The following is an 18,719-nucleotide window of genomic DNA, read 5'->3' on the forward strand; positions in this document are numbered from 1 at the left end:
GTGTTTCCTCGTGGGGATGTGGGGGTGCCTCCCTATGGCCAGCACTGCTGAGGGACCATCCACACACTGGCAACTATATGGACGACATGTGCCACATATGGGGACAGGGCTCCCGTCAATACAAATGAATGACCAGTAAGCTAGTAACTATCAGCTGCACCACCCGAGCTTCCCACGGCAGTCGCCGAACACGATACAACATGTAGTTCAAAACAAAGTGCAGCCAGAAGGTACATACATTTGCAAAAACTCAATTACAGAATTACTGGAGAGGTCAGCTCAGGTATTATCACCATCAAATCTATACCAACGGCCTGAATTCCACTCCACCTAAGTTGTATGCACCCACATAATGTTACAGTCTTACAGTCCCTCCGATCTCTTTTCAGTACGGGCATTTCACTCTACAAAATGGTTACTACGAGACACTACTTGAAGAAATTCATCTGTAATACTGAGTCCACAATCAGACTAATGTCACGATAATGTAAATATCACGAAACCTGGTATAATCAGGTGACAGTCTACAACAATTGTAAACTCAAGTTTATTGCAATAAATGACATTCCAGAAACTTAAGTTTCAACTTTAAATTACATGACTAAGACATTTGTATTACAATTAAGCAACTATTGTCTCTTAAGTAAGTATGAAAGATCTTAAATATCATTTTGGCCACATGTAAGCATGTGTGTGCAAATGTTGAAATGACATAGCATAAAGTTTTGTGTTAGATGATTCAAACCCAGCAAGTAATAGGATTGTTAACTAAGGGCAATAATACATTACATATCCAAATATAGCTAGATGCGAATCTGAAATGTTGAGAAAGTATTTTGTACCTTCACTGGGATTTGAATCCAGCACCTATCATTGTTTTCTAACCACAAATACACATTAAACATCTGCTTAGACTAGCTGTAGCGAGATTTGCATATGTCTGAAACGGAAATAACTTAATGGAAACTTCTGTGTGGAGTGGAAATCTAGGCCTGCATGCTGCATGCCTGCATGCATCATCGTTGTTGACTGCACACAAGAAAATGTTTATTATCGAATTCCTTTTTGCCAGTTGCTACGAGTGACATGTCTTAACTTGAAATGATGGTCCGAAAAGTTTTGTGTGACAGTTGAAATCAACACCACCCATCATTGTTGAAAAGACACGTAGAGGCGATAAAAATAAAAATTACTTTTCTCCTTTGGTTTGATGAGCACATATTACTATTTCAAATGACACAATGAAATTATTTGCAGACAACCACGAATACAACGGATGCTAACTACTATGGACGTATCCCTGGGAACAATTTCTTAGCACAAAAGACCTTTGTCACACCAGATGCATATTGTTACATTCTGAGGACTCATTAGCCTCTGATTGTACATTTTTTTCTAAGGACCAAACATTTTCATTTTATCAAGTTAAGGCCCAATGGCTCAAATGTCCACCCAACCATCCTGGTTTACATTTTCCTTTTTTTTCCTAAACTGATCAATGCAAATGCTGTGGCCTTTCCCTTGAAATGCCACTATCTATTTCCTTTCCCACATTTGAGTGCTGTAGATTCTGCTTCATCTCTTATGGTCTTGCAGTCGATAGGACGTTTAACACTAAATTACTTCTTTCTTTCTTCCGCAATATTTGCTATTGAATTAAAGTGTTGCATGATGGTTAACTGGTCACATTTCATGACGTTTGCCGGTAATCAATTGGGCCATACTGGTAAACCACCACATCAAGACAAACCAACTCAAAATTAGAAAATTATTTTCCGATTTGATTTGTTCAGCGCACTTACCACATACACGCACAAAATACTTTGTGCACCATTTTCAAAGGCTTAAACAACAATCTTCATGACCATCAAGAGTACAACATTCAGTAAGTCACTGCAAGAATAGTTTATAACTTCCAATAAAAAATTATGGCTGATAACTAAACTTATTGCAACCTGTATGAGAACATGTAAAACAAAATCTCTATGATCTTATGCATGAATCTACTTGTTTCAGTAAAATTATGGGTGGCCCTTTTAGGCAATATGCATCAATGTAGTACGCCACATAGAAAAAATTATGGACTATCTTACGCAATTGCACGATACTTTTTTTAGGCCTCCTTTTACCACCTGGAATTTATCTGGAGGGATTATCTGTGCTACATAAGCTACGTTTACTGAAGACAAGTCTCGTCTTTGCAATGACCGGTTGTGTTAATAGTAACAGAAGAAACTACAATAATGAATGACCTCTTCAAAAAAACATTATATTGGATAAACAAAGCTGCTTAGTACCACCTCAAAGTAAAAAATAAATTTCTTCAGAAATTATAACAAAAGGAATCCACTTCGAGAATAACAATGGACCCATTCTCAGAACAGCAACTGCGTATGATTGACTTCCTTATAAATCAAATGCATCTCTTCTCTTAGTGAAATTATATGCCTTAGCACAAAAATAAAGAACTCGAAAATAATTAACTTTCCTTGACACAATACCACACTACTGCAGCTATTAATACAACAAAGGTACCAGGAGAACGTTCTGGAAGTTTGATTGATACTTGTCACCGAGTTTCGTTCTATGATCTAGTGTTGGTGCAACCTAAACTCTTAGAAGATGACAGCTGCTCAGGTGGGAGAAACATTTCCTGCAAAAATTTCCATAGGCTACAATAATTCCAGTAAGGCAGCTGACAATTATGTGATTTTATTTCATCGATTACAAAATCAAGTCGAAAGTACACATTAGGTAGGTAAGGCCACTAGTGAAAGTTGATTATTGGTAAACAAGGAAAAGAATGTTTTGTAAAGGCTGTAATTAACCTCCAGGAAAAGGAAACGCTCATCCAGTGAGGAGCATCCTCCGCTAACAACAAAACAATGGCACTGGACTGAAAGTTTGATGGTCTGTTAAAATGGCTCTAGCTTCATATGATTAAGCTCTGTGTTCGAGTCACTGATCAGCCGAACACTAAACAACTATGAAAAGACCTTCTTTGCTTCTGCTGAGTTCAGTTAAACAACATAGTCCGACAATTAGAAGCTCACCATCAACCTTCCCTATACCACAAATTTTATTTCATTACTGAACCAATGATCATGTCGATTATGTAGAGTGCTGTATCTGTAGTATGTAGAGTCTTTTATCTGTAATGGAAATTCTTTGGTAACGTATACATATTTCAGTTATGTGAACTTTTGGAACAAAGTTTAAATTAAGCTTGTTAATGTAAATAACTACTGGAATGATTATTATGTAATGCACTGTAAATGACTTGGTCCATAGTTAGGGAATGCAGGGTTGAATGTAAAAAATGTGGGGAATCCCTGCAGCTACAGAAGTAGCCTGGCAGAATGGAAAAGGTGTCGTTCACGCAAGCGGCAACTTGTCCCTTGCGACGGCTAAGGAGTCTGGCTTGAGCAGTGCTGTGGTTAATATCTCGCTAGCAGTAGCAGAACATTGTGGCTCATTCTTGCAGTTTTGAGGCAGAGGAGCTAAGAGCGTTGCTTATGCACCTTTGATTCTGCATTTGGTGATACCATGTATAATGGCACGGTTTTCGGCCCTGCAAAAATATAATTCAGAAGACCTATAACAGGGCGAGGCCAACAGTACTGCCATGACTACATCGCCGCCATGTTAACAGCCACTGCAAATCACGCCACCAGTGCCACCAGCCTTCCACCAAAATGTTTATATTTGGCACTCTGTAAATGGACCAGGTATTTGCGAAATTTGGTTGATTTTCATAATAATCGTGGTATTGCTAAAAGCTCTGTCTTGCACCTGTGAATATCCCAAATCACAAACCTCACCAGGAATCCTATCCTAGTGAATTTAATTCCGAGTGTGCTAATTTATCATGAAAAGACTATTCAGAAATAGTTGTGATTACTTTCTGATGTGTGGAGTTGTGTTTAAAGTTCAGTTTTATAGTTTGAGAAATACTACACTGCCAGTGTGGTTTTCAATCTATCTGCAATCATTTTCTTAAATAATTTGCCTTACTTAAAAAAGTACCAGTAAATAGTAAAGTTGTTAGTTAAAAGAATAATAATATTGAATAGAAGTAAAAAAGATTATTAATTATGCACTTTGATCAGAATTACAAAGCTCTATCACTGTTCATTTTATGAGTAGGTGTTTGAACTTGAATATAAAATTTTTTTGGCATTTGCACAGTCAACCATATTTTGAGAAGGTTAAAAGACTGCTTTTCAAAGCACACTTGTTATTTGAAGAGTTATAGTTTGTTGTGCTTCACTTAATGAATAATTATTCATGACAATACTCACAATTTCCCATACACACTTGAGTAGTTTTGTTAATGAGCATGGTTCATCAAACCATTAAAGTTTAATAGCCCTCATGTGCTAGGCCAGTTGGTTAATGAAGCAAAGCAAAGGTCCCTCCAGAGCCACTGTAGTTAGATTTGCTTTCTGTTTAATTGCTTCAAACTGAGCTCAAGAAAGAAATATTTACTGTGTTTGCTATTTTAATGCAAGCTGGTTCATGTAATGGCATAGAGAAACTCTACTAAGCAATGATGTTATAGAGTATGATCATAATAAACCCCGATTTAAATCAGAATCATTTCATGCTCTGCGCTGTTCAGTAATGCTATTAGTATCATGTGTGTTGGTGACCAGTTGTATTAACTGCTGCATCTAGTTCATTCAAGGTACATCGTCTTCACTTCCAAGTTAGTACTACATTTATCTGCAAGGTTAGGTTACTGTGTTCTAGTGCGAACAGATGTCAAGTAAGAGTTTAGTAGATGTTAAGCAAAGTTAGGTTAGCCCTAGCACTGCCTTGAGCTTTATTACATTGTTTGACAAAAATTCCTAATTAGGCTGGCGACATATTAATACGTAATATTAAACTTGTTTTTGTGCTGGGGAAAATCTGTTCCTCACCCACCTGTTTAGTGTTAGTTATACTCTGCTGGAGTGTTTTGGAAGTGAATCCCAGTCAAACAGATTGTTTGTTCTGTTCCCATTAGGTTATCTCACGGTCACAACTTTCTCAAAAATTCCTCATAGAGGTTTAATGTAATCACTGACTGCCATTTATGGTGGTCGGTGTTACCATTACAAGCACTCCCTTTGGAGGAGCCCTCCTGCACCATTCCACCACATGATGGCTGACTTGCTGCTAGTACATTTGTATGGCTGCTTCGGTATCTTGGCATTTTCAGCTCTTAAGGAGGGAGGCAGAGCTTTAGTTGGTAAAGACATTTCCAGCTGGAGTACATCACAACCAGACACACATTATAGAATCAGATATTGGATTTTAAGGTGTACCCAGGACCAGATGTACAGTCAGATCACAATTTAGTTATGACAATGAGTGAAGTAAATTTTAAGAGAGTTGTTACGTGAATTCAGTGTGTAAATAAATAGGATACTGAAGTACACAGGAATGGAATGTGAATTTTAACTTCTATGAGGCTCTAGATAATCTGATATTGAATGGCGATCAAACGAATTTTCAAGTTCGTCTATATAATCGATGAGAGACAATTCATAACAACAGACAGCCAGAAAAAGACATCCAAACACTACAGAAGTGACCAAGCGCTGGTAAGTGTGATAGCTTACGCACAATGAGCCAAACAGCTCATGAATCAAACTTACTGACAAAAATAACAATATCCAGAAGAATGGAAGACAAAGCTTATGATCTGTTTGAGGATGCTAAATTTGGAGTAATCGATCCAGGGAGGACAACTTGACCTTCAACCTTATAGTGGCAGGAATGTGTGAGAAAAATCAAGAGATATTTATTGGATTTGTAGATCTTTACCTGACATTTGACAGCATGAAACAGTGAATTTTTTTTTCTCTAAAAGGTACGTATATGGTACAGCAGATAACATAGAATATGAGCAATAATCAACAAGAATTGGTACTCTGAATCAAAGATGATTAAAGATAAAGATGCAGGTAGTCTCCACAAATGTTCAGATGAACACTGAAGAATCATTGGTGGAATTGAAGAAACTTCCAGGAATTTAATTAAAACTGAAGGTGAAAACGATTTTGTTTAATAAAATTCACTGGTGATATTTCTGTGTTCACTGAAAGTCTGAATGAATCACCAGAGTTGATGAATGTAAGAAATAGTTGAATGAACACTAAATCAGGATTAATGAATGGAAGAAAGAGGAAAGTATTGCTGAGTAGCAGAAATAACATTGGTGGCAATGTTTACATCGGAATTAAGGACCACGCAGTAGACTGCTTGTAGTGACTATTACACATGAAGCTAATTTACACTGAGGGACAGAGCGTGGTTGTCACAAGGAGTAATGTTGCATGGGAAAGCAGGAGATTTCTTGTAAAACAAAGTTACTAATACCAAGGATAGGCCTTAATTTGTATTGGATGTCCCTTAATGTATGTTTGGAGCACAGTACTGCATAAAAATTAATCGTGGATTATGGAAAAAAACAAGAGGGGAATCTAAGCATTCCAAATTTGGTGCTATACAAGGATGTTTAAACTAGGTGAACTCATAACAGAACTGTGGAACGTCTCTGCAGAACAGGTGAGGATATTGCGATATGTGGAAAACTGTGACAAGTACGAGGGTCAGCATAGTAAGTTATATTTGAAGGCATCAGGGAATAACTGCCGTGGCACTAGAGGTAGTTGTTGAGGTTAAAAACTGAAGGGAAAGACAGAGGAATGCATGCCACAAATGACAGTGGATTCTGGGTGCTCATGGCACTGTAAATCTGTTGCTCACACAGATAGACAAATTGTCAACAGGAGGCAGAGTTTCTGTTTCGCATGTCTGTGGTTACTGGGACTGGCTGTTACAGCAGTGGGGCAACCAAGGTGGACCACTCCCTGACAAGCTAAGGCTCTGCTGACGTTTGCTTCTGGCTGGTGCTTGCAGAGTGTAATTTTTGTTACTAACAGAAACTTTATAGCAAATTATTGGGTTGTTTTTCCTGCCTCATTCCTGACGAGAACCAAAAATGGTCTCATAAATGTGTGTATGTGTGACCTCTGCTAGATCATTCCAATACATCTAGAGTAACATACAATTATCTCATTTGACATTGTGTTACACATTCAGTGCACTCATACTCTACCTGCCACTAAATTTTCTGTGGATGACATTGCATGAATTATTGCTGGCATTGGTTTGCTGATCTTGATGAGAATAAGTCACTGAACTGTTGACAATAGCTATTTTCTCTACCAACCTATTCTTAATTAACCTCTCTCCCATGATACTATGATCTATTCCTGAGGATACCACCCATGAATGTATGTTCTGATGCTTTTGAGTATTTATTTCTGATCTACCTTACAATGTTGTGTGTGTGTGTGTGTGTGTGTGTGTGTGTGTTGAGGGAACTCACCGCATTTGAGAGACAGTGGCCTTATCAGGTTGAGTAGTCGTGGGCTGCGCAGCAGCAGGTGTCTGGCGAAGTGCGCTGGCAGAGGTGGCGGCAGCGGCGGAGGTGGTGGTGGTTCTGGTTGTGGTACTCAGCTCCGTAACGACTGGTGCGCTGCACATACAGAGAGAGGCAGGGTGTGAGCTGGCTGGTGTTTCCTCGTGGGGATGTGGGGGTGCCTCCCTATGGCCAGCACTGCTGAGGGACCATCCACACACTGGCAACTATATGGACGACATGTGCCACATATGGGGACTGGGCTCCCATTAATACAAATGAATGACCAGTAAGCTAGTAACTATCAGCTGCACCACCCGAGCTTCCCATGGCAGTCGCCGAACATGATACAACATGTAGTTCAAAACAAAGTGCAGCCAGAAGGTACATACATTTGCAAAAACTCAATTACAGAATTACTGGAGAGGTCAGCTCAGGTATTATCAGCATCAAATCTATACCAACGGCCTGAATTCCACTCCACCTAAGTTGTATGCACCCACATAATGTTACAGTCTTACAGTCCCTCCGATCTCTTTTCAGTACGGGCATTTCACTCTACAAAATGGTTACTACGAGACACTACTTGAAGAAATTGATCTGTAATACTGAGTCCACAATCAGACTAATGTCACGATAATGTAAATATCACGAAACCTGGTATAATCAGGTGACAGTCTACAACACTTGTAAACTCAAGTTTATTGCAATAAATGACATTCCAGAAACTTAAGTTTCAACTTTAAATTACATGACTAAGACATTTGTATTACAATTAAGCAACTATTGTCTCTTAAGTAAGTATGAAAGATCTTAAATATCATTTTGGCCACATGTAAGCATGTGTGTGCAAATGTTGAAATGACATAGCATAAAGTTTTGTGTTAGATGATTCAAACCCAGCAAGTAATAGGATTGTTAACTAAGGGCAATAATACATTACATATCCAAATATAGCTAGATGCGAATCTGAAATGTTGAGAAAGTATTTTGTACCTTTACTGGGATTTGAATCCAGCACCTATCTTTGTTTTCTAATCACAAATACACATTAAACATCTGCTTAGATTAGCTGTAGCGAGATTTGCATATGTCTGAAACGGAAATAACTTAATGGAAACTTCTGTGTGGAGTGGAAATCTAAGCCTGCATGCTGCATGCCTGCATGCATCATCGTTGTTGACTGCACACAAGAAAATGTTTATTATCGAATTCCTTTTTGCCAGTTGCTACGAGTGACACGTCTTAACTTGAAATGATGGCCCGAAAAGTTTTGTGTGACAGTTGAAATCAACACCACCCATCATTGTTGAAAAGACACGTAGAGGCGATAAAAATAAAAATTACTTTTCTCCTTTGGTTTGATGAGCACATATTACTATTTCAAATGACACAATGAAATTATTTGCAGACAACCACGAATACAACGGATGCTAACTACTATGGACATATCCCTGGGAACAATTTCTTAGCACAAAAGACCTTTGTCACACCAGATGCATATTGTTACATTCTGAGGACTCATTAGCCTCTGATTGTACATTTTTCTCTAAGGACCAAACATTTTCATTTTATCAAGTTAAGGCCCAATGGCTCAAATGTCCACCCAACCATCCTGGTTTACATTTTCCTTTTTTTTCCTAAACTGATCAATGCAAATGCTGTGACCTTTCCCTTGAAATGCCACTATCTATTTCCTTTCCCACATTTGAGTGCTGTAGATTCTGCTTCGTCTCTTATGGTCTTGCAGTCGATAGGACGTTTAACACTAAATTACTTCTTTCTTTCTTCCGCAATATTTCTATTGAATTAAAGTGTTGCATGATGGTTAACTGGTCACATTTCATGACGTTTGCCAGTAATCAATTGGGCCATACTGGTAAACTACCACATCAAGACAAACCAACTCAAAATTGGAAAATTATTTTCCGATTTGATTTGTTCAGCGCACTTACCACATACACGCACAAAATACTTTGTGCACCATTTTCAAAGGCTTAAACAACAATCTTCATGACCGTCAAGAGTACAACATTCAGTAAGTCACTCCAAGAATAATTTATAACTTCCAAAAAAAAATTAAGTCTGATAACTACACTTATTACAACCTGTATGAGAACATGTAAAACAAAATCTCTATGATCTTATGCATGAATCTACTTGTTTCAGTAAAATTATGGGTGGCCCTTTTAGGCAATATGCATCAATGTAGTACGCTACATAGAAAAAATTATGGACTATCTTACGCAATTGCACGATACTTTTTTTAGGCCTCCTTTTACCACCTGGAATTTATCTGGAGGGATTATCTGTGCTACGGAAGCTACGTTTACTGAAGACAAGTCTCGTCTTTGCAATGACCGGTGGTGTTAATAGTAACAGAAGAAACTACAATAATGAATGACCTCTTCAAAAAAACATTATATTGGATAAACAAAGCTGCTTAGTACCACCTCAAAGTAAAAAATAAATTTCTTCAGAAATTATAACAAAAGGAATCCACTTCGAGAATAACAATGGACCCATTCTCAGAACAGCAACTGCGTATGATTGACTTCCTTATAAATCAAATGCATCTCTTCTCTTAGTAAAATTATATGCCCTAGCACAAAAATAAAGAACTAGAAAATAATTAACTTTCCTTGACACAATACCACACTACTGCAGCTATTAATACAACAAAGGTACCAGGAGAACGTTCTGGAAGTTTGATTGATACTTGTCACCGAGTTTTGTTCTATGATCTTGTTGTGGTGCAACCTAAACTCTTAGAAGATGACAGCTGCTCAGGTGGGAGAAACATTTCCTGCAAAAATTTCCATAGGCTACAATAATTCCAGTAAGGAGCATTCGCACTGCAAGTAATAGGTGAAAAGCAATTATGATTTTTAGCATTTGTGCATAAAATGTCAACAATAACAATTGGTGCCTGTTACGACTCTGAATCAGGCACAGAACTTTTTGGCCTATCATTTCAGATTTATAAATTCCACTCCTAGTGACTGGTGGAAAAGTATTTGACAGTGAGCACCTCTTCGTGTGTAGTCAGTGGTGGTAGCATGTACAGGGTTAAGAGTCCCAGTCAGCACAGAACCTTTCCTCGCATAATTTCTAGTTCAGACACATGCATATCTCACTAGTGGTGAAATAAACTGACATTGTGCATCTACATGTGGCTAGAAAACAACATGATATGTGCTGGGTTTGGAACGCAGTGAGGGAATACTTTGTTGTAATATCATTTCAGTTTCATCATCCCTCTAGTGGTGAAAAATTTCGATACATAAAGTTATAAGATTTTATTGTGCGTCATTCACAATCCCTGTCCAAAATAAAACCTTACGCCTCATCATATCAAGTTTGAACAAGCGCAATGCTGTTACATGTGGTTAAAATGATAGTTATGATCTCTCATGCTTTGTTAACAAAGACAGTAGTGACCGGATTGGAGTCCTGGGTTCCAGTCCCACACAGAAGCATGTAGTTTGAAGCGGAATCTTGCTTTTTGAAATGTCATTTATTGTAATTAACTTTAGTTTACAAGCACTGAGGACCGCCATCTCTGGTAATGGGTTTTCTGATAATTACGTTATTGTGGTATTGGTTTTCATATTGACAATAGCAGGAAAGGGCAGTTTTCTCTAGTGGTCTCTTGTAGTAATGATTTTGTGTAGTGAAGCGACTGTATGAGAAAGAGAACAGCCTAACTGCAAGACAGTTATGTGGCTGCATACAAACCAGGTGCAATGCAGTTCAGGTCATTTGGCTACTTCTGAGCATAGTAACATGCATATAAATCAGGAATGACACTCGTCTGGCTGTGAAAATTTTTTTAATGTAATTAATGTTATACTTTTGATCATCAGACATCGTTCATAGCCTGTTTCAAAAACTGGCCTTTGAAAGGTACAGAAAACAAAATTGTAGACACTGTGTTTCAAGCTGAGCTGGGGAAGGAATTTAGTACAGCGGACAGTGCAGCAAGGTGAAACTCGTGATTTGACACCGGAAAGAGGCTGTGGCCGTGCAACAGTTACTTGTCATAACCGTATTACCACATTCATCTAAATTTCATTCATTAAATACGGTTGACAGAAATTTAAACATTTTTCAAGTGAGCATCCTCACTTTGTAAGCACATATGAAACCACGAGGTAGTTAATGTAAGCTGTGTCATTCCCCAATCCAATCATGGGAAAACAAACACTAATGTCTGTGTGTGTGTGTAGAGGGGGGGGGGGGGGGAGGTGGAGGCGATGAGCAATTTTTGTGATTGATGATACTGTAGTCCGTAAGTTGTGCTGTGAACTTGCTACTGAAATAAAATTAAGTTTGTCCTCGACATACAGTAAATGGTTCTAATGGCTCCGAGTACTATGGGACAGGGAATCGAACCCGGGAACCCAGGCGCGAGAAGCGAGAACGCTACCGCACGACCACGAGCTGCGGACCCACATACAGTAGGCATGAACTGTAAATTCCGTGAGAATCTAATGTCTAGAAGGCCTGGCATGGATACATGGTGGAGGAGGTTGTGAGATATCCTCCCCAAAAAATGGGAAAAAACTGTATCACTCCACTGTATGAATTAAAAAATAATTCTGCTTACATGCGGTTTTATACATCTTATTTTAATTATTATTAAAACCTTAGGCATCTGTGGTGTATAAAGTTTTGAGTGTGACACTAAGTACAATTTTTGAGGGGGAGTTGTGGCGGGGGGCAAGTGGAATCAGTGAAAGACCAAGGCAGTTCCAGAACCAAATAATGTATGTGTGTCTGCAGCTGACACCCAATAGTGTGGGAAGTATGAGGTCGTGAACTAGATGAAGATCACTAATTACGACAAGAATCTAATATACGTCAGCAAGAGAATTTGTAAAATGTACACAAAGAATACTGTTAGTAAAAAGATTACCGTTAACAAAAACTTTTTCAAACTTAGGACCTTGGTCATTTACCACAGTGTGCAGAACGAGTTTGGAGTAATGTAGAGAAATATATTTACGTGTTACATTTCAATTTTTTTTTCAAGAACATAAATTTCTTTATTGAATAAAAGAGAAAGACACTGAATGATTTACAATACTGGCTATAAGTTCATTACAATTGGTTCAGGGAACGCACATAGTGTCATCTCAAACACAAGATTTCTGATATGCCAAATAGCACATAAAATACTATAGAAGTATTAAAACCTAAATGAAAAATTAATGATCATTTATCAGTGTTAGTAGCTAGTAGACTTTTATGGACATATGCAGTTGTAAAATGGTGCAGAATAAAGGTAACTCTGATCACAGAGAGACTTTAATGCTCACAGAAATCAGAGGCACAATAGCAACAACAGTGGATGGGATAGATAATCTCATAAGGTGTGCCACAGTAGAATGAAAGTCTGTAGTGTTCACTGGGTGGCTATCGAAAAGCCATGCAGCAATCTAGACACGCAGACGGGTCGGATACCTGTTCATTGAAGATGCGGTAAAGCATGGTATTCTGTGTCACACAGAAGGAAATGTATCGAAGTACTGTGTGAGCTTTATCTAACGGCTGAATAGGCATGACGACAAAATGAGGTGAGAAGACTCAATTTTAGGGAACCAGCCGGAACTGCCTCGAGGACTGGCTTGTCTGGTGAAGTGGTCTCGGGGTGCGAGAGGTGTGAGCAGCCATACACTGGAGCATCGATGCTTACTTCTCCCAGTTTTCTGAACACCTTCCATACAAGCCGTGACAGCAGACGATTATTCTTTTATGTAACAGTAAAGAAAACAAAAGAAAAATTCGGAGTAGGTATTAAAGTCCATGGAGAAGAAATAAAAACTTTGAGGTTCGCCGATTACATTGTAATTCTGTCAGAGACAGCAAAGGACTTGGAAGAGCAGTTGAACGGAATGGACAGTCTCTCGAAAGGAGAATATAAGATGAACGCCGTCAAAAGCAAAACGAGGATAATGGAATGTAGTAGTATTAAATCATGTGTTGCTGAGGAATCAGATTAGGAAACAAGACGCTTAAAGTAGTAAATGAGTTTTGCTGTTTGGGGAGAAAAGTAACTGATGATGGTCGAAGTAGAGAGGATATAAAATGTAGACTGGCAATGGCAAGGAAAGCGTTTCTGAAGAAGAGAAATTTGTTAACGTCGAGTATACATTTAAGTGTCAGGAAGTCGTTGCTGAAAGTATATGTATGGAGTGTAGCCATGTATGGAAGTGAAACATGGACGATAAATAGTTTGGACAAGAAGAGAATAGACGCTTTCGAAATGTGGTGCTACAGAAGAATGCTGAAGATTAGATGGGTAGATCACATAACTAATGAGGAGGTATTGAATAGAATTGGGGAGGAGTAGTTTGTGGCACAACTTGACAAGAAGAAGGAACCGGTTGGTAGGACATGTTCTGAGGCATCAAGGGATCACAAATTAAGCATTGGAGGGCAGCGTGGAGGGTAAAAATTGTAGAGGGAGACCAAGGGATGAATACACTAAGCAGATTCAGAAGGATGTAGGTTGCAGTAGGTACTGGGAGATGAAGCTTGCACAGGGTAGAGTAGCATGGAGAGCTGCATCAAACCAGTCTCAGGACTGAAGACAACAACAACAACAACAACATTCCCTTACAGCAATTAAAATCCCTTATGTTCTGTTTGGATTTGGAGACAATGAAGAATTAAGTTGGGATACTTGCTGACATGGCTTGCACACAGAAATAAACTATGCAACAGAGACAAAGCTGTAGTACTGAGGTGTGAATAGTGAATACTCTGATAATCTGCTTTTCAACACGACGAAAATTCCACAGGTCAACATCAGTAATCTAAATTTGTGAGAATGTTGCCATCCTCCTCTATAATAATTCTGCAGTACACTACCTTGCTCGAGGTGTCGATTGTAAGTGACTTACTTTGTCGTCACCTTAATGCAGTGTGACACTATTCAAAGGTGTCTCAGTGTCATCAGCCACAGAGGCACTGAACAACTTTGAACACTACTTTATGTGAACAGGCCTACAGCAACCAGTACAGGCTGCCGGTTGAAACTACTCCCATCACTGTGTGAGCCTGTGCTGGGCAATACAGCTTTGTGTCTACAGCAGTCTGGGTCATCCTCTATTCACACAGTGAGTGTACCCTCTGTCATGACAGTTGATGCTAAAACCGAAACAACCTCTTTATGTATACAGTTATAATAGAATTCAACAGAATAATGCCAACAAACTGGCTCTTTGGTGTTTTGTTAGCTAACATACCTGATAATGAACTGGGTTCAGTTTAGGGATTCATTGAAACTGCTACAAGAGGGCAATGATAGCACTGTGAGCTATCGTGAATTGACTGTCTATGACGGTGTATTTTACAGCAGAGACACATGTTAAGAAACTCAGTGGCAAAAATTATTGACTTGGAAACACAAACACATCCAGAACTGAGAGACAGGAATGAGAGGTTTTCCTCACGCTCACCTGCTTTTTGGTGGTGGATCATACAGCAATCGGCTCACTTCGATCAAGTCCTTAGGTTGATGAAGCATCGCATCTGCCCACCCCTGAGTGGCCATCACCTCGAACGGACAGGCCTTAATAAATTCGATGGCGGCTCGCCTGAGGTCACTGCAGGAGTGGCGGACTCCGAGGACGGCTGCGGCCGCCGCGGTCTCGACAGTCAGCTGAGCGGCCACCTGCCGCTCGCACTCCGCCTTCAGCCCCGACGCCCCGTACTTATCCGCTGCGGCCAGCAGCTGGGGGGCCGTGCCGGGCAGCTGGGGGGCCCGCAGGGTGTACAGGTAGGAGACCAGCTGCCTCAGCACCGGGCCCCCCACATCGGCAATCCTCACCACGCTGGTGCTCCTCTCGAGGGTGTCGTGGGCGAACATGGCTGTCAACACTGGGCTCCTGTCCGCCAGGACGGCCCTGTGCGCCACCAGCCGAGTGTCACCTGCCTCGAGTATCACCGTGGCGTCGTCCCCGGCGTCCAGGAGTGCACCCAGGTCCACAGTCACTGTCTCCGTCACGTCCTTAACTGCTTCCATTGCGGACGATTCTGAAACACGGCAACACGGAGCAGCCCTTTCAGCATACAGGTGACTACTGACACTTCTACGAGTGACAGCCACACCTGTCTGCAGCGACAGTTGATACATGTTGTCTGTCATCACTCAGTTTCAACACTATCACACCCTTTCTGTCAGACTGATGCCATTGGTGAAAAACTGCAAATCTTTAGTAATAACATTTTCAAGAGTTCCTTTCCTTTCAGCACATTTCATTTGGAGAACAAGCTCCAGATGCGGCAAAGACGTTATCTCCAAATTTTTTCTACAGCGAAATGTTGCTTGATCTGGAAATGGTTCTAAATGGACATCTACCAAAATATTAAAATGGTTGTAATGATCAATAGCAGTACTTTATTCAACGAGATATTCTCTTTACATTTCATGTTGTTCAAGAAAACATGACTGTCACGAGACTCCGAGGGTCATAGACACGGGTTCCCGGTAAATGCTGTGTTTCTTCACTTCTGGAAGGCGTTTGATGCAGTGCCCCCACAGTCGTTTAATGAATAAAGTAAGAGAATACAGACTATCAGACAAATTGTGTGATTGGATTGACGAGTTCCAAGATAACGAACGCTGCATGTCATTCTCAATGGAGAGCATTCCAAAGTAAGAGTGATTTCAAGTGCGGCATAGGGGATGTCGTTGGACCGTTGCTACTCACAATATACACTCCTGGAAATTGAAATAAGAACACCCTGAATTCATTGTCCCAGGAAGGGGAAACTTTATTGACACATTCCTGGGGTCAGATACATCACATGATCACACTGACAGAACCTCAGGCACATAGGCACAGGCAACAGAGCATGCACAATGTCGGCACTAGTACAGTGTATATCCACCTTTCGCAGCAATGCAGGCTGCTATTCTCCCATGGAGACGATCGTAGAGATGCTGGATGTAGTCCTGTGGAACGGCTTGCCATGCTATTTCCACCTGGCGCCTCAGTTGGACCAGCGTTCGTGCTGGACGTGCAGACCGCGTGAGACGACGCTTCATCCAGTCCCAAACATGCTCAATGGGGGACAGATCCGGAGATCTTGCTGGCCAGGGTAGTTGACTTACACCTTCTAGAGCACGTTGGGTAGCACGGGACACATGCGGACGTGCATTGTCCTGTTGGAACAGCAAGTTCCCTTGCCGGTCTAGGAATGGTAGAACGATGGGTTCGATGACGGTTTGGATGTACCGTGCACTATTCAGTGTCCCCTCGACGATCACCAGTGGTGTACGGCCAGTGTAGGAGATCGCTCCCCACACCATGATGCCGGGTGTCGGCCCTGTGTGCCTCGGTCGTATGCAGTCCTGATTGTGGCGCTCACCTGCACGGCGCCAAACACGCATACGACCATCATCGGCACCAAGGCCGAAGTGACTCTCATCGCTGAAGACGACACGTCTCCATTCGTCCCTCCATTCACGTCTGTCGCGACACCACTGGAGGCGGGCTGCACGATGTTGGGGCGTGAGCGGAAGACGGCCTAACGGTGTGCGGGACCGTAGCCCAGCTTCATGGAGAAGGTTGCGAATGGTCCTTGCCGATACCCCAGGAGCAACAGTGTCCCTAATTTGCTGGGAAGTGGCGGTGCGGTCCCCTACGGCACTGCGTAGGATCCTACGGTCTTGGCGTGCATCCGTGCGTCGCTGCGGTCCGGTCCCAGGTCGACGTGCACGTGCACCTTCCGCCGACCACTGGCGACAACATCGATGTACTGTGGAGACTTCACGCCCCACGTGTTGAGCAATTCGGCGGTACGTCCACCCGGCCTCCCGCATGCCCACTATACGCCCTCGCTCAAAGTCCGTCAACTGCACATACGGTTCACGTCGACGCTGTCGCGGCATGCTACCAGTGTTAAAGACTGCGATGGGGCTCCGTATGCCACGGCAAACTGGCTGACACTGACGGCGGCGGTGCACAAATGCTGCGCAGCTAGCGCCATTCGACGGCCAACACCGCGGTTCCTGGTGTGTCCGCTGTGCCGTGCGTGTGATCATTGCTTGTACAGCCCTCTCGCAGTGTCCGGAGCAAGTATGGTGGGTCTGACACACCGGTGTCAATGTGTTCTTTTTTCCATTTCCAGGAGTGTATATAAATGACCTTGTGGATAATATCGTAATTTCACTGACGACTTTTGTGGATGATGCTGTGGTATATCGAGAGGTTGTAACAATGGAAACTTTTACTGAAATACAGGAGGATCTACAACGAATTGATCCATGGTGCAGGGAATGGCAATTGAATCTCAATGTAGACAAGTGTAATGTGCTGCGAATACATGGAAAGAAAGATCCTTTATCATTTAGCTACAATACAGCAGGTCAGCAACGGGAAGCAGTTAATTCCTAAATTATCTGGGAGTAGGCATTAGGAGTGATTTAAAATGGAATGATCATATAAAGTTGATCATCGGTAAAGCAGATGCCAGACTGAGATTCATTGGAAGAATCCTAAGCAAATGCAGTCCGAAAACGAAGTACGTTACAGTACACTTGTTTGCCTACTGCTTGAATACTGCTCAGCAATGTGGTATCCGTACCAGATAGGGTTGATAGAAGAGATAGAGGAGATCCAACGGACAGCAGAGTGTTTCGTTACAGGATCATTTAGTAATCGCGAAAGTGTTACGGAGATGATAGATAAACTACAGTGGAAGACTGTGCAGACGAGACACTCAGTAGCTCAGTAGGGGCTTTTGTTGAAGTTTCGAGAACATACCTTCACTGAGGAATCAAGCAGTATATTGCTCCCTCCTATGTATATCTCGCGAAGAGACCGTGAGGATAAAATCAGAGAGATTAGAGTCCACACAGGGGCATGCCGACAATCTTTCTTTCCACGAACAATAAAAGATTAGAATAGAAGGGAGAACCGACGCAGGTACGCAAGGTACCCTCTGCCACGCACCGTCGGGTGGCTTGCGGAGTATGGATGTAGATGTAGATTGTTTTATGGCCTGAATCTGTATTATTCGTCATTTAACTAGCAGTTATGCACGCACCCTTGCAGGAGTTGTTTCACACAGGGGGTCTACGAGTGAGCTCCTGTCTCAAGACTTTATCGGGAGAATGACTGACTCATGTACAGTGGCAGACGGTCTGAGTCGGGCTCAGCAGAGTACGTGGTTCTAATTTTCATCCACCAGAGTAAAGTAGGGGACAGATACATTCAACAAACAGGTCAAGAGAATGTTTTCGTGAATTGTTCTGTTTATTTCTTGAATGATTTTTGTTTATGTTTGTACA

At 41.2% G+C, this 18,719-nt stretch overlaps 1 protein-coding gene across 1 annotated transcript in view; it reads right to left on the reverse strand.

The window, feature by feature from the left end:
- The window catches only part of LOC124741120 (mucin-2-like), a 261,502-nt gene that overhangs the window by 210,970 nt on the left and 31,813 nt on the right, over nt 1–18,719 (reverse strand). Inside the window, exons 2-3 of the mRNA XM_047248654.1 lie at nt 14,881–15,457; nt 7,382–7,531 (exon numbers count right to left, since the gene is read on the reverse strand). Of these exons, the coding sequence (XP_047104610.1) occupies nt 7,382–7,531; nt 14,881–15,446 (716 nt within the window). The 5' untranslated portion in view covers nt 15,447–15,457. The remainder of the gene's footprint in view (nt 1–7,381; nt 7,532–14,880; nt 15,458–18,719) is intronic.

Source organism: Schistocerca piceifrons, unplaced genomic scaffold (assembly GCF_021461385.2).
Source record: "Schistocerca piceifrons isolate TAMUIC-IGC-003096 unplaced genomic scaffold, iqSchPice1.1 HiC_scaffold_1870, whole genome shotgun sequence".
Taxonomy (NCBI): domain Eukaryota; kingdom Metazoa; phylum Arthropoda; class Insecta; order Orthoptera; family Acrididae; genus Schistocerca; species Schistocerca piceifrons.